Source organism: Lynx canadensis, chromosome A2 (assembly GCF_007474595.2).
Source record: "Lynx canadensis isolate LIC74 chromosome A2, mLynCan4.pri.v2, whole genome shotgun sequence".
NCBI lineage: Eukaryota > Metazoa > Chordata > Mammalia > Carnivora > Felidae > Lynx > Lynx canadensis.
This window is the reverse complement of record NC_044304.2, coordinates 129971081-129989972: the sequence shown is the minus strand read 5'-3', so window position 1 is coordinate 129989972 and position 18892 is coordinate 129971081. Positions and strand designations below refer to the sequence as shown.

At 35.9% G+C, this 18892-nt stretch overlaps 1 protein-coding gene across 1 annotated transcript in view; it reads left to right on the top strand.

Moving 5' to 3' along the window:
- IMMP2L (inner mitochondrial membrane peptidase subunit 2) overlaps positions 1-18892 on the top strand; it is an 885960-nt gene that overhangs the window by 74234 nt on the left and 792834 nt on the right. The window contains 2 exon segments of the mRNA XM_030308243.1: positions 3776-3820; positions 3822-3880. Coding sequence (XP_030164103.1) covers positions 3776-3820; positions 3822-3880 — 104 coding nt within the window.

The following is an 18892-nucleotide window of genomic DNA, read 5'->3' as shown; positions in this document are numbered from 1 at the left end:
TTCTGCTGAAAATATTAATCACCTTATATGCCTGGGTGTTAAGAACACAGACATAAGAAACAACATATTCTCAAAAGGCTTATAGACTCTTGGAAGACAGACAAGACAGTGATTACACTGCACATTTAAATATGCGTGATAGAAATGATCACAGGTTGTGATGAAAACTTGAGAGTTTTGCTCACCTAATGGAGACTGAAGATGGAAATGGGGAGAAGGAGAGATGAGGGTTATTAGGAATAATTGCTGTGACCTTGCCTCATGAGACTCAATATTGTTTTGTTGTATGAGTTAACCAGATGGCACAAGGTGGGAAAAGGGGACACATTGCAGGCAGAAATATTTTCTTATACGATGCCTTGAAAGTGTCAGTGGATAACCTGCTTGTGGTTTAATTTAACCTGTAGAACTCTGCAGGTGGGGATTGAATGGGTCCTGCAGATCATGTGTTTTCTTGATTTGATCTTGAAGCCAGTCATGTTGGTAGTGTTGGGAAGTTACTGAAGGACTTAAGTAGGAGAATGACTTGATCAGATGAGATGCCAGCAACCACATAGAGCTATGTGCTAGAATCTCAGAAAAGTAGTTGGTGTTGGAGTATAAATCTAACTGGGGGTTACAATAGTGATAAAATGTACTTCCTGCTTAGTTGTAGAGTCAGGGTAAACAAAAATTACATTACAATATGTAAGTGTGTAGTGTGAAGTGCTATGAATTGAGTATAGAGGAGGAAGTGATTTAGGACTATGCATGTAGGAGTCATTGGTATATGGATGGTATTCACAACTGAGAATATTGATTAGATTTTTCAGAGAAAAAAATTAAAAGCAGGAATGAATGAGCTAAAGGTAGAATTCTGGAAAAATGCAAACTTCATGGCATAATGGTTGAAGAAGAATTGTCTAAAGCTATGAGTTTTTGTGCTGTGGATTGCAATTTATTAGTAGGTTATAAAATCAAATAGTGGATGTGAACTTAATATGGTTGGTTATAGATAGGATTTTAAAAACAGATTAGGAGAGAATAAAAATATCAGGGTGTATGTAGTAAAGGTAATTATTGTTTTGTGAAAGTTTGTTCAGAATTATGTATTTGTTCATGTGTGTAAAATGTTTCTCATTATGAACGGTGGTCACAAACTTTTGAAAAACACCAACAAAAGGGAATGAGGAAGAGCAGTCAGAAATTACTAAATCACTTTTGTTCTTCACTAATCTGATGGTGACAAAAAGAAACAAACTCAATGAAAATGCAATGGGAAGGAGATTTTCTCTTTGTGGTTCAGATGGTGTCCCCCTAGGCCACATTTATTACACCATGTGGTATAGGAGGAAAAATACAAAGAAATAAGGGAAAGGGACTTGCAAGATACTGAACTCAAAGACAGAGAATATGAATGAGAGAGATTGAACCCTTATGGAAGATGAATTTTTTTAAGTTTACTTATTTGTCTTGAGAGAGAATGAGTGTGCACCATGAGCTGGGGGGGGGGGGGAGAGAGAGAGAGAAAGACCGAGAGAAAGAGAGAGAGAGCAATCCCAACCAGTCTCTGTGCTGATAGCAGGACTTGGTTCTCACAAACCATGAGATCATGACCTGAGCTGAAATCAAGAGCTTGGGAGGTCAACTTACTGAGCCACTCATGCACCCCAGAAAGGCGAAATTTTTAATCTAACCCTACTGTGTGATGGCAAAGCGTTCCTTAGCACATGACCCCAAAAGCCCCCAGGATTCATCCTACTACATCAGCTCTGTTCCTTATGGGTGGAACCAGAGGAGGAACCTGGGAAAGGATTCAAAACTACCTTTCATTAAAATTGTGATGTAGTATTACCAATAATAGGGATTACTGAGAGCTTGACTATGGGTTAAGAACTGTTCTATAAACTTTAAGTGAATGATTTCACCAAGTCAGTTAAAACTTGTAAAGCTCTTAGAACAGTGCCTTGCACTCAGTATGTCTGGCTCTTATTAATAGAACAGTGCCATGGTAGCACTCGGTGACTACTGGCTATTCTTGTGTACTGTTATTGATTAGGTAAGTTACTATCTATCATCACTTTACCACTAAGGAAATTGAAGCATAATAAAGTTAAGTAAGTTGCTCAAGATCATTTAGCTCAAAAGAAATGGAATCATTAAGGAATGATTGAAGTGAAGTGAATGACTGAGTTGAAAGTGAAAGACTGATTAGTGTAGATACCATGGTAAGTTATATGATAATTGGTGCCTGACGTATGATGAAGGGAGAGGAAGAGAAAAGGTGGGCCATAAATGAAAGATATTGTGAAGGAAAATAAAAAAAAAAACCTCCTTAGCTGGTGACTGGTTAAATATGAAGTAAAAGATAACTAAGATTTTTAAGCTGGTTGACTGGGAAAAGGTAAATAAGATGTAAGAAATAAGGAAGAAAACCTTTTTTGGTAAGAAATCATGACAAAGTCCATTTAATCATGTTGAATTTTACGTAAGTTCGTTAAATGAAATGAGTAGCCGGAATTCAAAACTAAAGATAGAAATATTTTAGGCATTATCACATAAAGGAGTTGGTAGAAGCTGTGGGGAGTGTTTGAGATCTTCAAAAATAACCAATATATTTTGGCCACAAAAAAAACCCTGGGTAGTCCAAAATAAGATCATGATAATTGTCCCCACACCAAAACTTCTATAGCTTTGCCCACATCTGCTTTGTAGAAATCTTCAAGTAATTTCAGGGATCTCTGAAAAAGAGTACATCACTACTGTTCCGGCGGCTGGCTGTGGTCTGGCATCCACGGCCTTCCTGGCTCCTGCCGTGGCTGCTGTGGCTCTGTCTCCTCTTGCTGCCACTGTCAGTGAAGATGGAGAGGCTCGGCTGTGGTTTGTTTGGCCCTTTCCCACAACCGCAGAAACTGCAGTTTCCCCTCATGGCGTTCTCAGAGACCCTGGAGAGTCCATGGTGAGAAAGCTCTCCTAGTTTTTCTTTTTCTTTTCTCATTTTCACTCTTCCCACCTCAGGTTTCAGACTTGTTATCCACTGGCTGTTTCAGCACCCCTGTCCAAGTGACAGGCCTGCTGGCTTCATGGTTCCTCAATCAAATTTTTATGCCTAGACAGTTCCTGACCTTGAGATGAATTCCTCACAAAATGTGTCTCAATTTTTTTCCCTATTGATCCTGAGGCACATCTAGAATCATCTGAATCCTAGAATGAAGGTCGTTATCAGGTTTAAACTGGGACCACAACCCTTACTCCCTCTTCTCTCTAGAAAAGAGAGGTCAGAGTGGGAAATTCCCATATGTACCATGATTGTTCCATCCTCTGTTTCTTCTGCTCCCTTCTTTTCTTCATGTGGGTGTTTTTCCTGGTGATTGGAGATAATTTCTGCTTTTCCGCAAATGGAACAGTGATGTGCACTACTGTGGAATTAGATCCCGTCTGAATATTCCATTGGAGGTTTGATTCACTTCTTCGTCATTTTTTTTTTAATCCTTCTTAAAGCTTTTCATACCTCTTGCTGGAGCTTAGTAAAGATTTTGAATATCTAGCACATTTTCCTTTCAATAAGTATTGGTAATGTATTTCCTCCCCCTCCCCCCACCCCAGGTTCACCTGTGAAGAATACTGATGAGTCTTTTTGAAAACTCATCATTGGCAGTTACTTTAGAACAGCAATTTATTGAAAGCTACTATATTAGAAATGTTTTATTGCACTGCACTAGAGCTATGAAGTGCAAGGAACCATGAAGATTGAAAAATACAAATGATAGATGTGTCTCTTTCTCCTTATTTTTAGCCTTCTTTGAATCCTGGAGGGAGCCAATCATCTGATGTAGTGCTTTTTGAACCACTGGAAAGTGAGGAATTTTGAAGTACAACGTGGTGACATTGTGTCATTGGTGTAAGTAAATCAGAAACATTCTTTATTTTTATATAAATTATTTATAATTGTCTAATTTAACTGGTAATTTGCTGTGACTATCTTTGCCAATTATTAAATTAATAGGTACATTTTAACTATATATTTTTAAAAATCATTTTTGAAATGTAACAATGCTGTAAACAAGGATTTTTCTTTTATATCTAAAATATATCAGTGATTGAGATATGCGAATTTGGTAAATGTTTTTAATGAAATGTGGATCAGAAATTATACTGATGGTCCAGAGTACTTGTATTTGGTGTTGGTTTGGATTATTTGAAATTTCGCATCTTGGAAGCAACTCTTTTATTACTTTCATTTTTATTAGTTTGTGTAGGTACACAATATTTCTAGAAGATGATAATTGTGACATGAAATTCAGTGACATTTTTTATGTATTAGTAATTGAATGGAAATAAGGCAGTTTGGAGGCTTTTGTCTGGGACCAAAAGGTGGCACTGTTTCTCTGCTAAAGTACTATGACTGGTCAGGAACAAAAATTTCATTCCAATCTTAATGTAGAAAAAGAATGTCAAAGTGTGTATAACTGATGCAGTGATATAATACATAGTCCCAGTACACGCTTGGATGGTTAGATTGAGATTTGTTTGTTTGGTTTAGAAGTAAATTCATACTGAGAAGACTGTAACAGAACTTGCCTGATTTCTTCTGGTTTCAGCTACTTATAAAAATGTTTTAATATGACTCCCTGTTATGGTAGTTAGTGCATTGGGGTAGCAATTAATGTAGCAGTTACTATCATTTGTTTTAATGATAGTAATATCCTGGCATTTGGAGAAGACTTCCAATTTATATTTCCAGTTCTTGAATTGGAAAGATTGTTTTTTGTTGGATGAGAATTTATAATTGTGTGGTAAAAGCAAAACATGATCTACTTGTTCATACTTCACCTTTGGCTAATGGTTTGTGGAAATAGATGTTTCATAAATGTGTCTCCTTCGAGCCTGTTTCATCAGGATTCATTTTAAAACATATTAACTAAATCTGGTTAGTAATTAATAAAATAAATACATTCAAGCAGAGTTTTGTATGGCATACATCCAAGGATGGGGATTAAATGCTTCTCATGTTCTTGAGAGCTTTCTTTAATATTAACCTACGCTTTTTATTTGTCATTCAGAGTACTTTTTTTGCAACCTCCTTAACAACCTTTCCATGCTGGGTTAGCCTGTTGTGTGCTCATTATTCTTTTGCCCTTTGGTTTGACAAGGTTACATTCTCACTTAGTCGGTGATGGAGAGGATACCCACCCAAGTGAAAGAGGTCACACTATAAGCAGACAGTTGTGCAGTGTTTTTTTTTTTTTTTTTTTTTTCCGTGAGAAACATGCTGACTATCCCTAAGCAGTAAATTTGAATAGGTAATTGGAAAAAAAGGGCTCCTTGAAATTCAGGGTTGCATGGGTCCATAAAAGTACACTAGCATATTGTGGACTATGTGAAAAAGAGAGCAGTATTCTCTTATATAAATATTAAACTAATTGATATTTATATATAAATTAATTTGAAAATAGTACATTTGAATTGGGGTTGACATAATAAATTATAACTACTTTGGCTGAACTATATTTTTAATGAGTTAATTATGTGCTATATCTCTATTATGTACAAATAACGCAAATTTTCTTTCATAATGCTTATTGCTAGCAGGAGCCATTTACATAAAAGAATGCTTAGTGATTGGTATAATTATTTACCAACAAATAATCATTAAGCAATGATTGTTATTTTTTCGTGAGAAAGAAACAAAGTCTTTGCTAAATTCTTTTTTAGCATGATGTGATACTATATAAAAGACATTATTAAAATCTGCTTTTAGTTTTATGAGCAAAATGCTTTCTAAATGTCCTTATATTTGTATGCATTTTATAGACTGCTTCATTTGCAAAGATTGATGTTGGTTTGATTTATGTTCATTAATATATATTTAATTCATGTCAACACTGGATATTTTCTTTTCTTACAAAATGTACCAGTCTGATTTTAACTTAGATGTTAATTATCATTACTGTATCAGAACACTCTATCTATTTGAAAAATATGTGACTCATAAGACATGGGTGACTAAATTTGAATTAGGGCTAAATTTAAAATGTAGTTTGTCATTTTGTTTACAGATTGATATAACAAATTTCAATGATATACAAATAACCTTTGGAAACAAGGTAGTATGATAATTTATATTTTAAAAAGTCCCGGGACAGCATTTTATACATTCAGTGGGTGCGGAAATATGGCATTTTAATTATAATATTATATATGCATTTCTGGAAAACTGCAGTATGCAATTTCATAAAGTAGTAGGGCTTAGGCAGCTTTGTAACTAGAGCACTAATGAAAACAATAACAATTCAGTAAAAGTGCTAGTGTCGTTTAAAATACATGACATTTTTAATAAGTAAACATTGCAGTAGATGTAGGATTTATTTAAAACCAAATGGCTGAAGATGCCTTGATGGAAGGCTGTGTAAGAAAGGGTTGAGCTTGTCTACGTACTCAAGGGCAGAGGGACATTTTCATCAGAAGTTACAACTAGAGAAAAGATTGCAAGCTTTGTACAAAGTGTACTGATACCAGAGATGTATCCTCTGCTCATTGTTCATTGTTATTTTACTTACTTACCTACTTACTGACTGACTAGTCGACTTCCTTCCTTTCTTCCTTTCTTTTTTTCTTTCTTTCTTTCTTTCTTTCTTTCTTTCTTTCTTTCTTTCTTTCTTTCTTTCTTTCTATTTTTTGAACAACGATTAGGGTTAACCTTGCAATAAGCACTTCTACGAGAAGAACTGAATGTGTAATTCCTGGCTTACTGCTGTTAGTATACTTAGCCTTCAGTTTCTATTAGCGAGGCAATGCACTAATGATAAACCAGTGCAGCTTCTGCTTTATACTGAAACCCATTCTTCATATTGCCTATGAGCTAATTCATGTTAGAGAAACACATACTGTAGCAGAACAGACTTTTCTATTGCCGGGGGTTTTGTTCAGAGCTCACTGACCAAGGCTGTTCCCTAAAGCATGGAAGATCTGAGGGGTACATGTTAGAATGTGCTTCTCTGCATCTCTTATCTTTTCCTGTCACTTTCTTTATGTGAAAAGTAGGTCTCAGTGGAGCTAATGTTTAAGCATGTTATTCAGTAATGTTAAATCAAAAGGTATATTTATTTAATAACATTACTCGTCACATAAAACATTATTTCCTGTCATCAAGTCCTGAGTATTACTGAGTGTATGTAGGTGACATCATACTCTTTTAGTGGATTTGCAAACTAACAGTGGTGATTAAGGTGGATTTTCTATACCTTGGAATTGACTTTTCATTAACCTGTGTGATGGCCTTACTCAATAGGCTTAACATAAGTAGCGTATTTACAGTGATATATCAATTAACAAATGCATCAGGACAGAAGTTCCTTCATGATAAAGTTTCAAATAACCACATTAAAAGTCTTTAACTTTTTATTTTGAAATGATATTAGACTTCAGAAAGATTGTAATAGTATAGGGAGTTCCCATATAACTTTATTATTTTTTTCAGCTTATTGATGGTGTAATTGACAAATAAAAATTGTGGTATTAAGTGTACAATGGGATGATTTGATATAGTTATACATTGTGATAGGATTCCCCCCCACTGATTAATTAACAGATCCATTACCTTACATATTACTGTGTGTGTGGTTGTGTGTGTGTGAATCTTGAAGTTCTACTTTCTAAGCAAATTTCAGTTATACAGTATGTTCAGTTATATAGTTATACAGTATGTGTAGTATGTCACCGTGTTGTCCATTAGATCCTCAGACTATCATCTTATCCTCCCTTAAATTGAAATTGGTACACTACCATGGTACAATTATTGAGATGAGGAGTTGACCTTGACATAGTACTATTAACCTGATTGCAGACCTTATGTGAGTTCACCAGTTTTCCCACTAATGTCCTTTTTCACACCAAGATCCTATGCAGGATCCCATATTTCATTTTTATTTTTTATGTCTCTCTAGTCTCCTCAATCTGTGATAGTCCTTCCTTCCTTCCTTCCTTCCTTCCTTTTTTCTTTCTTTCTTTCTTTCTTTCTTTCTTTCTTTCTTTCTTTCTTTCTTTCTTTCTTTCCTTCCTTCCTTCCTTCCTTCCTTCCTTCCTTCCTTCCTTCCTTCTTTCAGCTTGACACATTTGAAGGGTCCTTGCCAGTTATTTTATTGGAAAATCCTTACCATTAGAAATGTTGGGGTCAATATATGTTCCACTGGAGAAGCACTGCTGTTGATGGCAGTTGCTGGGGAAGCTCTGGCAGTGGTAAGAGCTGGAGAGGTGGATTAGACAGGTCAGAGAAGGAAACTTTCAGGCATATAAGTCAATTTGGTTCCTTAGGACCACATACTTGGGTCATGACTAAGAGACTCTATGGCTTCTGAAAGTCCACACAGTCACATTTACTGCTGCTAGGAAGCCAGGAGGAAGAGTCATGAAGGTGGGGAGAGCCTAAAATTTCTAGTAGAGATAGAAGAAAGGAACTAAGGCTATCATTGAACCATGTTCAGTTCTAGCGTAGAAGGTTAGGGTGGGGAAATCTCATTTCATGAGTACCTCTATATATCAGGCATTGTGCTAAGTACTTGTGTATGCCATTTTTACTTAATTTTTCCTAACAATATCTGGAGATAGTTATTTTTAATACAATGAAAATGAGGTTTAGCAAGTAAATAGCAGAGCCAGAATGCAAATCTAGGTCTCCTTGACTCTGAACCTGTCCTCTCCCATACAGCAGGCAAACGTGGCTATTGAGCAGCCAAAGTGGTTGCTGCCACTTGTTAAATAGTAATATTTTAGATATCTTCAGCTAAATAAAATACATTATTCAAATTAACTTAACCTGTTTCTTTTTCTTTTTTTTAACATGACAAGTAGAAAATTCAAAATTACACATGTGACACACACACTCTGTTTCTGTTGGACAGACAACACTGTGTCTAAACCTTTTCCATCAACCATGCTACTTTCCTGAGTGTGTCTAAGGTGAGCTAATGTGAGATCCTAAAGTCTGGGGTGGAAAAATACTAAGTTAGTTGCTATGAAGCAAAGGCAGACTCCCAAATATAGCTAAACACTTTGTGTTGGTGAGAGTATTGGGGTGATCAGGTCCAAAGACAAAGAAAAAAAGATGTACAGATCTACGAGAGAGAGAAAACCTGTGTCCTGTATCCACAACAGGTTTTTTGTTTTTGTTTTCTTTTTTAAGTAGGTTCCAATCCTAGTGTGGGGCTCGAAGTCACAACCCTAAGATCAAGAGCCACATACTCAACTGTCTCCAGCCAGCTAGGCACCCCCACTACAGTTTTAATATGTATGACTTTATTGTTTCCAGTCACTGGGCCAAGAGTTCTGTATTCAATTTTATTGAGTTCTTATTTTAACCACCCTCTACAAGTAGGTACTGCTGTTATTCCTATTTTATATATGAGAACAGTGAGGTATAGAGAGGTTAAGTAATTTGCTTAAGGACAAACAATCATTGGAAGAGCAAAGTTTTAAAGTGCCTTTTATCAAATCCTATGTTCTTAACCTTCAGACTATAAAGCCTCTATATATTGTGGTTGTGGTTTGGTTGAGGACACTACTTTTTCTCAGCAAAGAAGCCAATCAGGCCCTAATATCTCTACATCTATCATTTATCCCCATTTCTGTAATGAAATTTATGATATAGTTATTTATGAAAGGTGGCCTCTTCATTAATAGAAATAAGACATTATTATAAACATATAGTGTACATACAGTTTCCACAGCTGTTTTGTGACATGCTAAACTAATTGCCACTCTCTGACAGATGGCCACTATGATGGTGACAGCTCTAGCAGTGAATGTTAGCAAAGAGTTATGAAGATTTCAGCCAGGGAAATAGATGAAATAGAATAGAGCCTTTGAAAAAAAAAATGAAAGGTGCTAGTTCCTTTGTGTCGTGAGTACTTGTAAATCTTTAAAGATCCCTTGATCCATGAAGGTAAATTAATTGGAATCTGCTAAAAAACCAAATTCAGGTTTTGAACAAATGCTTAGAGCAATGATAATACTGTATAATGACCCATAATTGTATTAAAAGCCAGTTATCTGTTGAGCTGGAAGAATATAATTGTGGATGCTTATCTATTAAATCTGTGCTCATTTTTAATTTTTGTTTATAGCCAAATATTTTTCTGAGTTTGTGTGTAATATTGTATGTTTCAGGAACACAAATTTAAAAAGACCATAACTTTTATTTTTATTTATTTATTAAAAATTTTTTAATGTGTATTTATTTTTGAGAGAAAGAGACAGAGACCAGCGAGGTGGGGGGTGGGGCAGAGAGAGAGGGAGACACAGAATCCAAAGCAGGCTTCAGGCTCTGAGTTGTAAGCACAGAGCCCTATGTGGGGCTGAACTTGTGACTGTGAGATTATGACCTGAGTCAAAGTCAGATGCTCAACCAACTGAGCCACCCAGGTGCCCCAAGACCATGACTTTTAAGGAAAGATTGCTATAAGGAGGATTGAATTTCTTTTCTCCTCCTCCTCCTCCTAACTGCCATCCTACTCACTCATCCGCCTCCGTCTTCTTCTTCTTCATTCTTCTCCCTTTCCTCCTCCTCACTCCGTCTTCTCCTCTTCCTCCTCCTTCTTTCTCCTTCTTCTTCTTTTTTCTAATTAATTGACTGTAAAAATGGTGGAGAATGAAATCCAGGTTGTAATTTATTTTGCTGAGAAATTTAGTTTTTGCACTTTCAATTACCCATAGTAGTTTGCATTCATTACTAAGTATATTTGCAGATGATACTTTAAAAAAATGAGACAGTGTAAGTATTATTGCTATTATTGATATAGATTAAACTGATTTTGTAACTGCTACTCATAGGCAAACAAAAAGTTGATACCTTCAAGGTAGTCCTTAGTATCACTTTGCTTTCTTGAGTAGGATAAACTGCCTACACAATTGTTATACATTTAATTGTGCAATAAAACATTTTCTTTAGTTCTGAGACAAATTATAGCTTAGAAATGTTTCAGTGATCATAAATTTCAGTTTTGAGTTATTGAGATTTTATGGTAATGTAACTATAGGATATATCCATAGCTTCTGCTCAGCCCATTTCATAAATCTTGTATCCTTTGAGAGATGACTAGAAATTGTCAAAGAACAAAGTTATGCAAGCAACATTCTATGAAATAGTAGGCATTTATGTTTGTAACTGTCTTTATTTTACTGTGAAAAAATCTAGTATCTGAGAACACTATGACTTTTATTAAAAAAAAAAAAGTTCAGGACAGCATTTATAAAGAAGGAGCTCCCAAATACAGTTATATGTTATATGTAAGGAGTTAGATTGAACTGTTAAGGAGAAGCATTTTGAATATAAGTTTAAATAATAATTCTAGCAGAAAAATAATTAGAATTTTGGAGAAGCAGACAATTTAGGTTTCAAGCAGTGCATGTAACTCAGAAAAATAAACTGTTACATAGGTAGGGTTAACCTGTTTTAAATACTTCTGGAACCAATAAGATACAGGTACACGTATAAAGACAGGCCATTAAGATCAATCAATATCTGATTTCCATTTTCATCTGTGATAGATTAGTTCATTTCAAACTAAGGCCCTTACTGAGAAGCATCAGAAAGCTGTATTAAAAAAAAAAATCGACATGCTTTATAGCTCTATCAAAGGGCAAAGATAAAGTGAAGAGAAACACATGGAGGTGCACCCTGTATTCAGTGCCACTTTTGACCTTGGGTTATTTGTCATTTTGTAAGCACCACGGGCCATGAGACTGAGAAGCCTAAGAGTGGCAGCCAAGATGGTGAGATGCGCAGAATCTTTGACGGTTTTACATTGCTAAGGAGTCAAACCAGAGTTCGAGGAGGAGGAGTCAGGACCCCAGTAAAATATTCCATACTTTTACCTGGAACCTTTGAAGGGTACATCCTGGGAGGGAGAACTAGAAATAACCATAACTTACAAAAATTGAGATGTAGCCTCTGAAACTCAATCCTGATTTTAATGTGGCCTGCCTTTACTTTAACTGTCTTTGCCAGAAGCAAGAGACATCATGCAGAGTCTCTACAAGTTTTTGTACCCAACAGTTGGCATTCCATAAAAAAATCACCATGGATATCAGAAGATAAAAGAAGATAAAAACAAAATGAAACAATAAACAGTAGAAACAATCTTGTACTGATCTAGCTGTTGGATTGATCCGATATGGGCCAGAAAATAATTATAATCAATATATTAAAAATTGATGAAAAGATGAAAAATTCCATCAGAGAATCAAAATCTATAAAAAAAATTAAAAAGGAATTCTAGAAATGCAAACTAATATAATTGAAGACAAGAACTCAATTGATGAGTTTGACAGCAAATTAGATATAACTATGGAGAGGATTTGTGACCAGGGTGAAAGGTCACTTAGAAAGTATCTAGACTTGAGTACAGAGGAATAGAAGATTGTGACATACAGTGAATTGTACAAGAAGTATGTATAGCACATAGTGCAAAAGGCTGACTTCCATCTGATTGGAGTAGCAGAAGAGGAGGAGATAGAATGGGGTGGGGGAAGCACTATGTGAATAAAGACAAAGTATTCTCCAGAACTTATGAAAGATATGAAGGTACAGAATCAATGAAGTTCAGACCTTCAGTTGACCTTAAAAAACCACATTTAGGGCACATGGTGGCCAAACCACTGAAATCCAAAGGAAAAAAAATCTTCAAAAGGGGTGGGGGGAAGACATATTCAAAGAATGGAAAATATAGCTAGCTTCTTAACCAATGGGAGATAGGAGATAACTGAATGATATCTATAAAGTTCTAAAGGAAAAAAAAAGTTCCAGCCTAGAATTTTATACCTATTGGAATTATTTTTCAAAAATGACAGAGAAATAAACTCCTTTTCAGACAATAACCCCCTAGCACATGCTTCATTGTCTTATCAGACTTCACTTCTTTAAAAAAATTTTTTTTTAATGTTTATTTTTGAGAGAGAGAGAGAGAGAAGAGAGAGAGAGAGGAGAGAGAGATGAGAGGAGAGAGAGAGAGAGAGAGAGAGAGAGACCCTGAGTGGGGGAAAGGCAGAGAAAGAGGGAGACACAGAATCTGAAGGAGGGTACAGGCTCTGAGCTACCAGCACAGAGCCCGATGTGGGGTTTGAACTCAGGAACTGTGAGATCATGACCTAGACCAAAGTCGGATGCTTAGCCAACTAAAACACCCAGGTACCATTGGACTTCACTTCTAAAACATTCAAGGTAATAAGACTTTTAAGATGGCAGCTGCAGAGCATTAAGTGCCCAGTATTTGGTCTGAGCTCACTCATGTGTGACTGTGCTGGTCATATCCTTATGAAGCTGGCCCAGTGATTCGTACAGGGGTCCACATTAGACATAAGCAGGGCTGATCTGAGCCATTACTGTAAACAGTAATGTTCGGGGTAAAAAGTTACATTCTTGTTAAAGTTTGAACAATATGGATCTGTTAAAAAACCAGTCACATTTCCTCAAGTTTACATTAATAAAATAGGTGCTAAGTATAATAGGCAGTGAATCTCAGTGGTCTCTGAGAAGATTCTATACCCTAATCCCCAGTACAGTGAATATGATGAGATATGCCCATAAGTATGGGACCTTGCATTGCCAAAAGGGACTTTGTAGATGTAATTAAGGTTGACCTTCAGTTGACCTTAAAATAATGAGGTTGTCCTGGATCATCCAGGTGGGCCCAGTTTAATCACATGAGTTTTTTTTTTTTTTTTTAATCTTTATTTTTGAGAGAGAGAAAAAGAGTGCTAGTGGAGGAGGAATAGAGAGAGAGGGAGACACAGAATCCAGAGTAGGCTCCGGGCTCTGAGCTGTCAGCACAGAGCCCTACGTGGGGGCTCGAACTCAGAAACTATGAGTTCACGACCTGAGCCAAAGTCAGATGCTTAACCAACTGAGCCACTCAGGTGCCCCTCACGTGAGTTTTGTTTTTTTTTTTTGTTTTTTTTTTTTAAAATTTTTTTCAACGTTTATTTTTTGGGGGACAGAGAGAGACAGAGCATGAACGGGGGAGGGGCAGAGAGAGAGGGAGACACAGAATCGGAAACAGGCTCCAGGCTCTGAGCCATCAGCCCAGAGCCCGACGCGGGGCTCGAACTCACGCGAGATCGTGACCTGGCTGAAGTCGGACGCTTAACCGACTGCGCCACCCAGGCGCCCCCCTCACGTGAGTTTTTAAAAGCAGAGGCTGACGTGAGGGAGATGTAGTAGAAGAAGTCAGAGCCAAACACGAGAAGGCTCTGAAGCAGTGTTGCTGGCTTTGAAGATTTAGAGGCCGTGAGCAGGGGAAAGCTTGCTGCCTGCAAGAGCTAAGAATAACCTCTGGCCAGAGGCCAGCAAAGGAATCAGGACCTCAGTCCTATAACCATACATAATTGAATTTTTCCACCAACCTTTTAAGCCTGGAAATAGATTCTCTCCCATTCTCCAGATAAGGGCCCAGAGCAGCTAACACCTTGATTTTGGTCTTCTGAGACCCTAAGCAGAGTACCCAGCCAAACCTGCCAGACTTCTGTCCTAGAGAATGGGGAGTTAATGAATGGGTGCTGTTTCAAACCCCTCAGTTTGCTTAAAATTGTTATAGTGCTAGTAGAAAATTGTGGTAAGCAATTAAAAGTTACAAACAGTTCTATTACTACCCTAAAACGTATAAGGAAATGAACTTTTACAAAAGATTATTAAGCATTTGCAAACACTGATTTTATTTAGGTACTTGACTGATTAAAAGTTATTTTCTTTTACATAAAATAACTGTCAGCCTCTATCTGCCAGTTTCTTGGTACAAAATATAGGACAAAGCTTCAGGAGATCTTGCCTCTCCTTTCAGCTGTATTACCTGTTAACTGACTGAGTGACCTCAGACCAGTTATCTTAATTACTCTTTGGGTCAGTTTTAACATCTACATAATAAGAGGTATAGACTGGTTGGTCTCTAAGGTTCTCTTCCATTTAAGATTGTATGCCAATAGTTTTAGGGAGCAGTATATAAGAATCAATGACTCAATATCAGAAAAATGCATACTTTTGCATACTTTTGAAGCTGGAGTCAAAACCGATTTGAAATTTTTGAAAGAAGCCATGTTGGCACATTAAACAGAAGTTTTACAATGGATAAGGAGACTTTGAACACCAAGGCTCTTTTGGTCAAAGGCATCAAATGAATTTGTGTTTATTAAGGTTATGTCTTCAGTGGAAATTATTGAAATTGGAGAAATTAAAAGTTGGCATGTGAGTGTTTTACAGGGGGTGAGAGCAAAATCCTTTCCTGTTTGCTTAAAATCGTTCAAAATAAGAAACCTGTAGAAATCTTACATTTCTTTACTCCTTATAATTTATGCTGGGAGCTGTGTTACTAGGACTCTAATACTTAATCTTGTTCTGGTTATTTCTGTTTTGTTACTTTAAGATGTGCTCCCTACCAGTTAACACTCTGTCCACTTGTTCTTATAAAAAACGTGAGAGTCCAATATTCTTTTTCATAGGTTAGATCCGGGAAATGCGAAAGAAGTATCAAAACTTAAACATAACCTTATTCGATCCAAGGTCGGTAGTTACCGTCTCATTTTTCTTTACCCTTTATTAAAAAAAAGGCACTGTTTTTGGTGAGTGAAGTTGGAGGTTGCTGGGAAATGTGGCTGTGGCTGATAAGAAAGGGAAAGAGCTTAAAGCAACAGCCACCAAACTTTATCTGTGCTTTGGAGCTCAGGAAAACGTTGCTGTCCAAGAAAGGAACAGGAATCTTTTCTTTTTCTTTTTCTTTTCTTTTTTTTTTTTTTGGAAACTGTTTATTTCCACCAATGAGAAGCCTCAATGACTCATATTATGAAAGATTACTCCTTGCATAATCTAGTGACAGGTTTACTCACATTCAGAGGTCAGGTTAATATTTACTGAAGGCACCACAAATATAAGTTTCACTTTATTAAAAATTGTATGGATGTTGAAATTGCTGACAGAGAAGCTGGCTCAGTTTGATATGGCTATGGATATGATAATTATAATACGGCATTTTGTGCTTTTAGAGGTCATAAGTTATATTGCAAACATTTGTGTATTTGGACTGCTGAAAAGTTACTGTACAGTACTACAACTAAACAGTAGGAAACATTTCAGTGTGAGTAGTACATCTGTAAATTTCATTATAGAATTAAAGAAGGATCATTAAAATATTTTAGGTTTATTAAAAATTCATTATTCTAGTAGAGGTTCTTTAAAGTGCAATAAGAACTTGAAGAAATAATAGGGAAGTTTTGGTTACCGTGACAGTGTGTTAATTGAGTTGAAGGAAGATAAAAAAAATGTTTAACAGAATGGATCCAAATTTGCCAAAAAAAAAAAAAAAAAAAAAAAAAAAAAGAGAAAAAGAAAAAATATGTGTAATAAATCAAGAGGGGAAATCAGTTAATAAAGAAAGAGGCCAATTATCAGTGAAGGAGGGGGGTATATTTAATGATTCTAAATGCAAGGTTAAACTGCTTCAGTGAATTTCAGTTTAACAAAAAAAGAAGAAAAGCAATATGGATAATTAGGCAGTAATAAGATCATACTGGAAAAAAGAAATCAGAAAACTGCCTTAGGTGTTAGGGGAATATTGGCTAATGAACTTAACCTCCTGCAATTATCTTTGAATACTCATTTTTACTCTGGAAATGGAGGGAGTGATGTTTTTAGTTATCTTCAGAGTGGTATGATTTTTTTTGAGCACATTTATTGTATGTAGATTTTTAAATGATAACAAATAATGAAATGGAGAAAACTAATTTCTCATGGGAGGGATATCCTCTGTAATTCATTAAAATACTGTAATTTTAGCTATAATCTTTTTTTGCTATTGATCAATTCTTTAAATTTAGATTCTACTGTACTCAACTGTTTGACAACAGAAACACGTTTAGAGGCTGTCAGCCTAATTGAACCATTCATAGAAATTCAGAACAGGAAATTATAATTCCTATAAGGGTTTCTCAGTTCAGGTTTTATTAAAAACATAAATGGGTAAAAATCCCAAATATTGTCTAAAGGCAGATTTTTCTTTTCTCAGATTAACCCAATTATCTATATGTAAATTATTAAAATTTTATAAAGATGTTGATAAAATATTGGCCATTTTTGTAGTTTGTATCTCGGGCCTCTGAATTGTTGGAAGATCTTGGTTATCATTTCTGGAATCAATATAAGGTCTAATTTTACATGACCTTTACTAATCATCAGATAGAATAGTAATGAAGATAATTAAGTTCATAGATGATTCCAAATTTAAAGATGGTATGGATATAGAATTTGGGTTAATCTCTGCTTCTATGATGCTATGTTGAGAAAAAGGTCATCTGAAATATACAGAAATATCTTTTATAATTATAGCCTTTTTTTTTGGTGACTGATAATCTTATAATTAGCTTGACTTCTTTCATTAGATATTATATCATATATAGTTCTGCATTGTATATTAATGTGGACAACCAAAGAAAAAGCCTGCTTTTAAAAATACTGGCAGCTTCTCAACAGGCTATTAGCTCAAATAGGCAGCAACCCAAGGGGCAATCATGATTGTCTACTCAGAAAAGATTTGGACCAGATATCAAGAGACCTGGGTTCTAGGCTCTCTCTGGCACTAAGGGATTGTGTGTCAATTAACTTGTCAATTAACTTCTGTGGACTGTTTTTTTGTTTCTGTTTTTTAAATAAAATGAAGGGGTTGCACTCAATAATTTCTAAGGTAGCTTTTAACTTGATAGTTGCTTTTTTCTGTGATTATTTTATTTTCCACATGTGTAGATTAAATTTATTTTATGATATGAGATGTATCATAGCATTTGCTGGATACTTACATGGTATTTTATTATATTTAAAAATGTTGACAACTTACTCATTTGACACATATTTTCTAAGTGATTACTCTGGGCATAGAACTAGCCACTGTGCTAGAACAGTAAAGAGATCAGAAGGCAAAGTACCTCCTTTCATGGGAATGGATGAATGGATGTATGGATGTATAAGACATTCATTAAATAAGATGGAATACAAAATAGATATTTTTGAAGCTTGTCAAAATTGTAGCAGGTGGGCATATTAGAAGGGAAGCTCGATATTCTTTAAATCACCAGTTGTGCCCAGATCATACAGTGGCTTGAACTGGCTCCCAAGTCAGTTGTATGCATTTCTTCCCAACACTGGATTTAGTGACTTAAAATCAGCTCTGGTATGAGTGTTTGTGTCATGAAAATTGGTGACCATTACAGACCAGGGCTTTAGAAGTTTTTTTTTTTTTTTTTTAATTAAGTAATCTGGTTTAAGAGCATGCCATTGGTGGTAAATGTTGTCATGTGGCACAACAGAAATGGACACATAGTTTCTACCCTTGTGTATCACTGATCAACACAGAGATGAGGCAAAGACATGTGGTGTATGATGGGTTGATAGAGCCATGTGAAAAACCATTGATAGGATACTCACACTAATGAATCACTGAAGGAAGAGGAGTTGAAAGAAAAATAGGTGTGAATTTGAAACTGGATTTTGAAGATGGGGTGGTGCCTATGGGACCAGAGAAGCAGCAAGAGAGTTTTAGAGATGGCATGTATAAAAATTTTGAGGCAAGTGTGAACAGGTGTATGGAGGAAGTGGCGAACAGGTTTGTTGATATAGAACAAGGTGTTCTCATATGAGCATTACAATGTCGAGATCGCATATTAGCCTGTGCCAGTGAAGCCCTCAACACAGCTGGGTTTTACACCAGCAGTAAAGAATGGAAGACTATCTTTGAATTTAGCAACCTTATCTTTCAGTGATGCCTTGAGAGTTAAGGGAATAAAAAATCCTTGCTACCAAATTATAGGCTTGATGTCAAATTGAAGGCCTAGAAAATATTACGTGTAGAATCCTGATATTTAGTCTACCACAGATACTTAT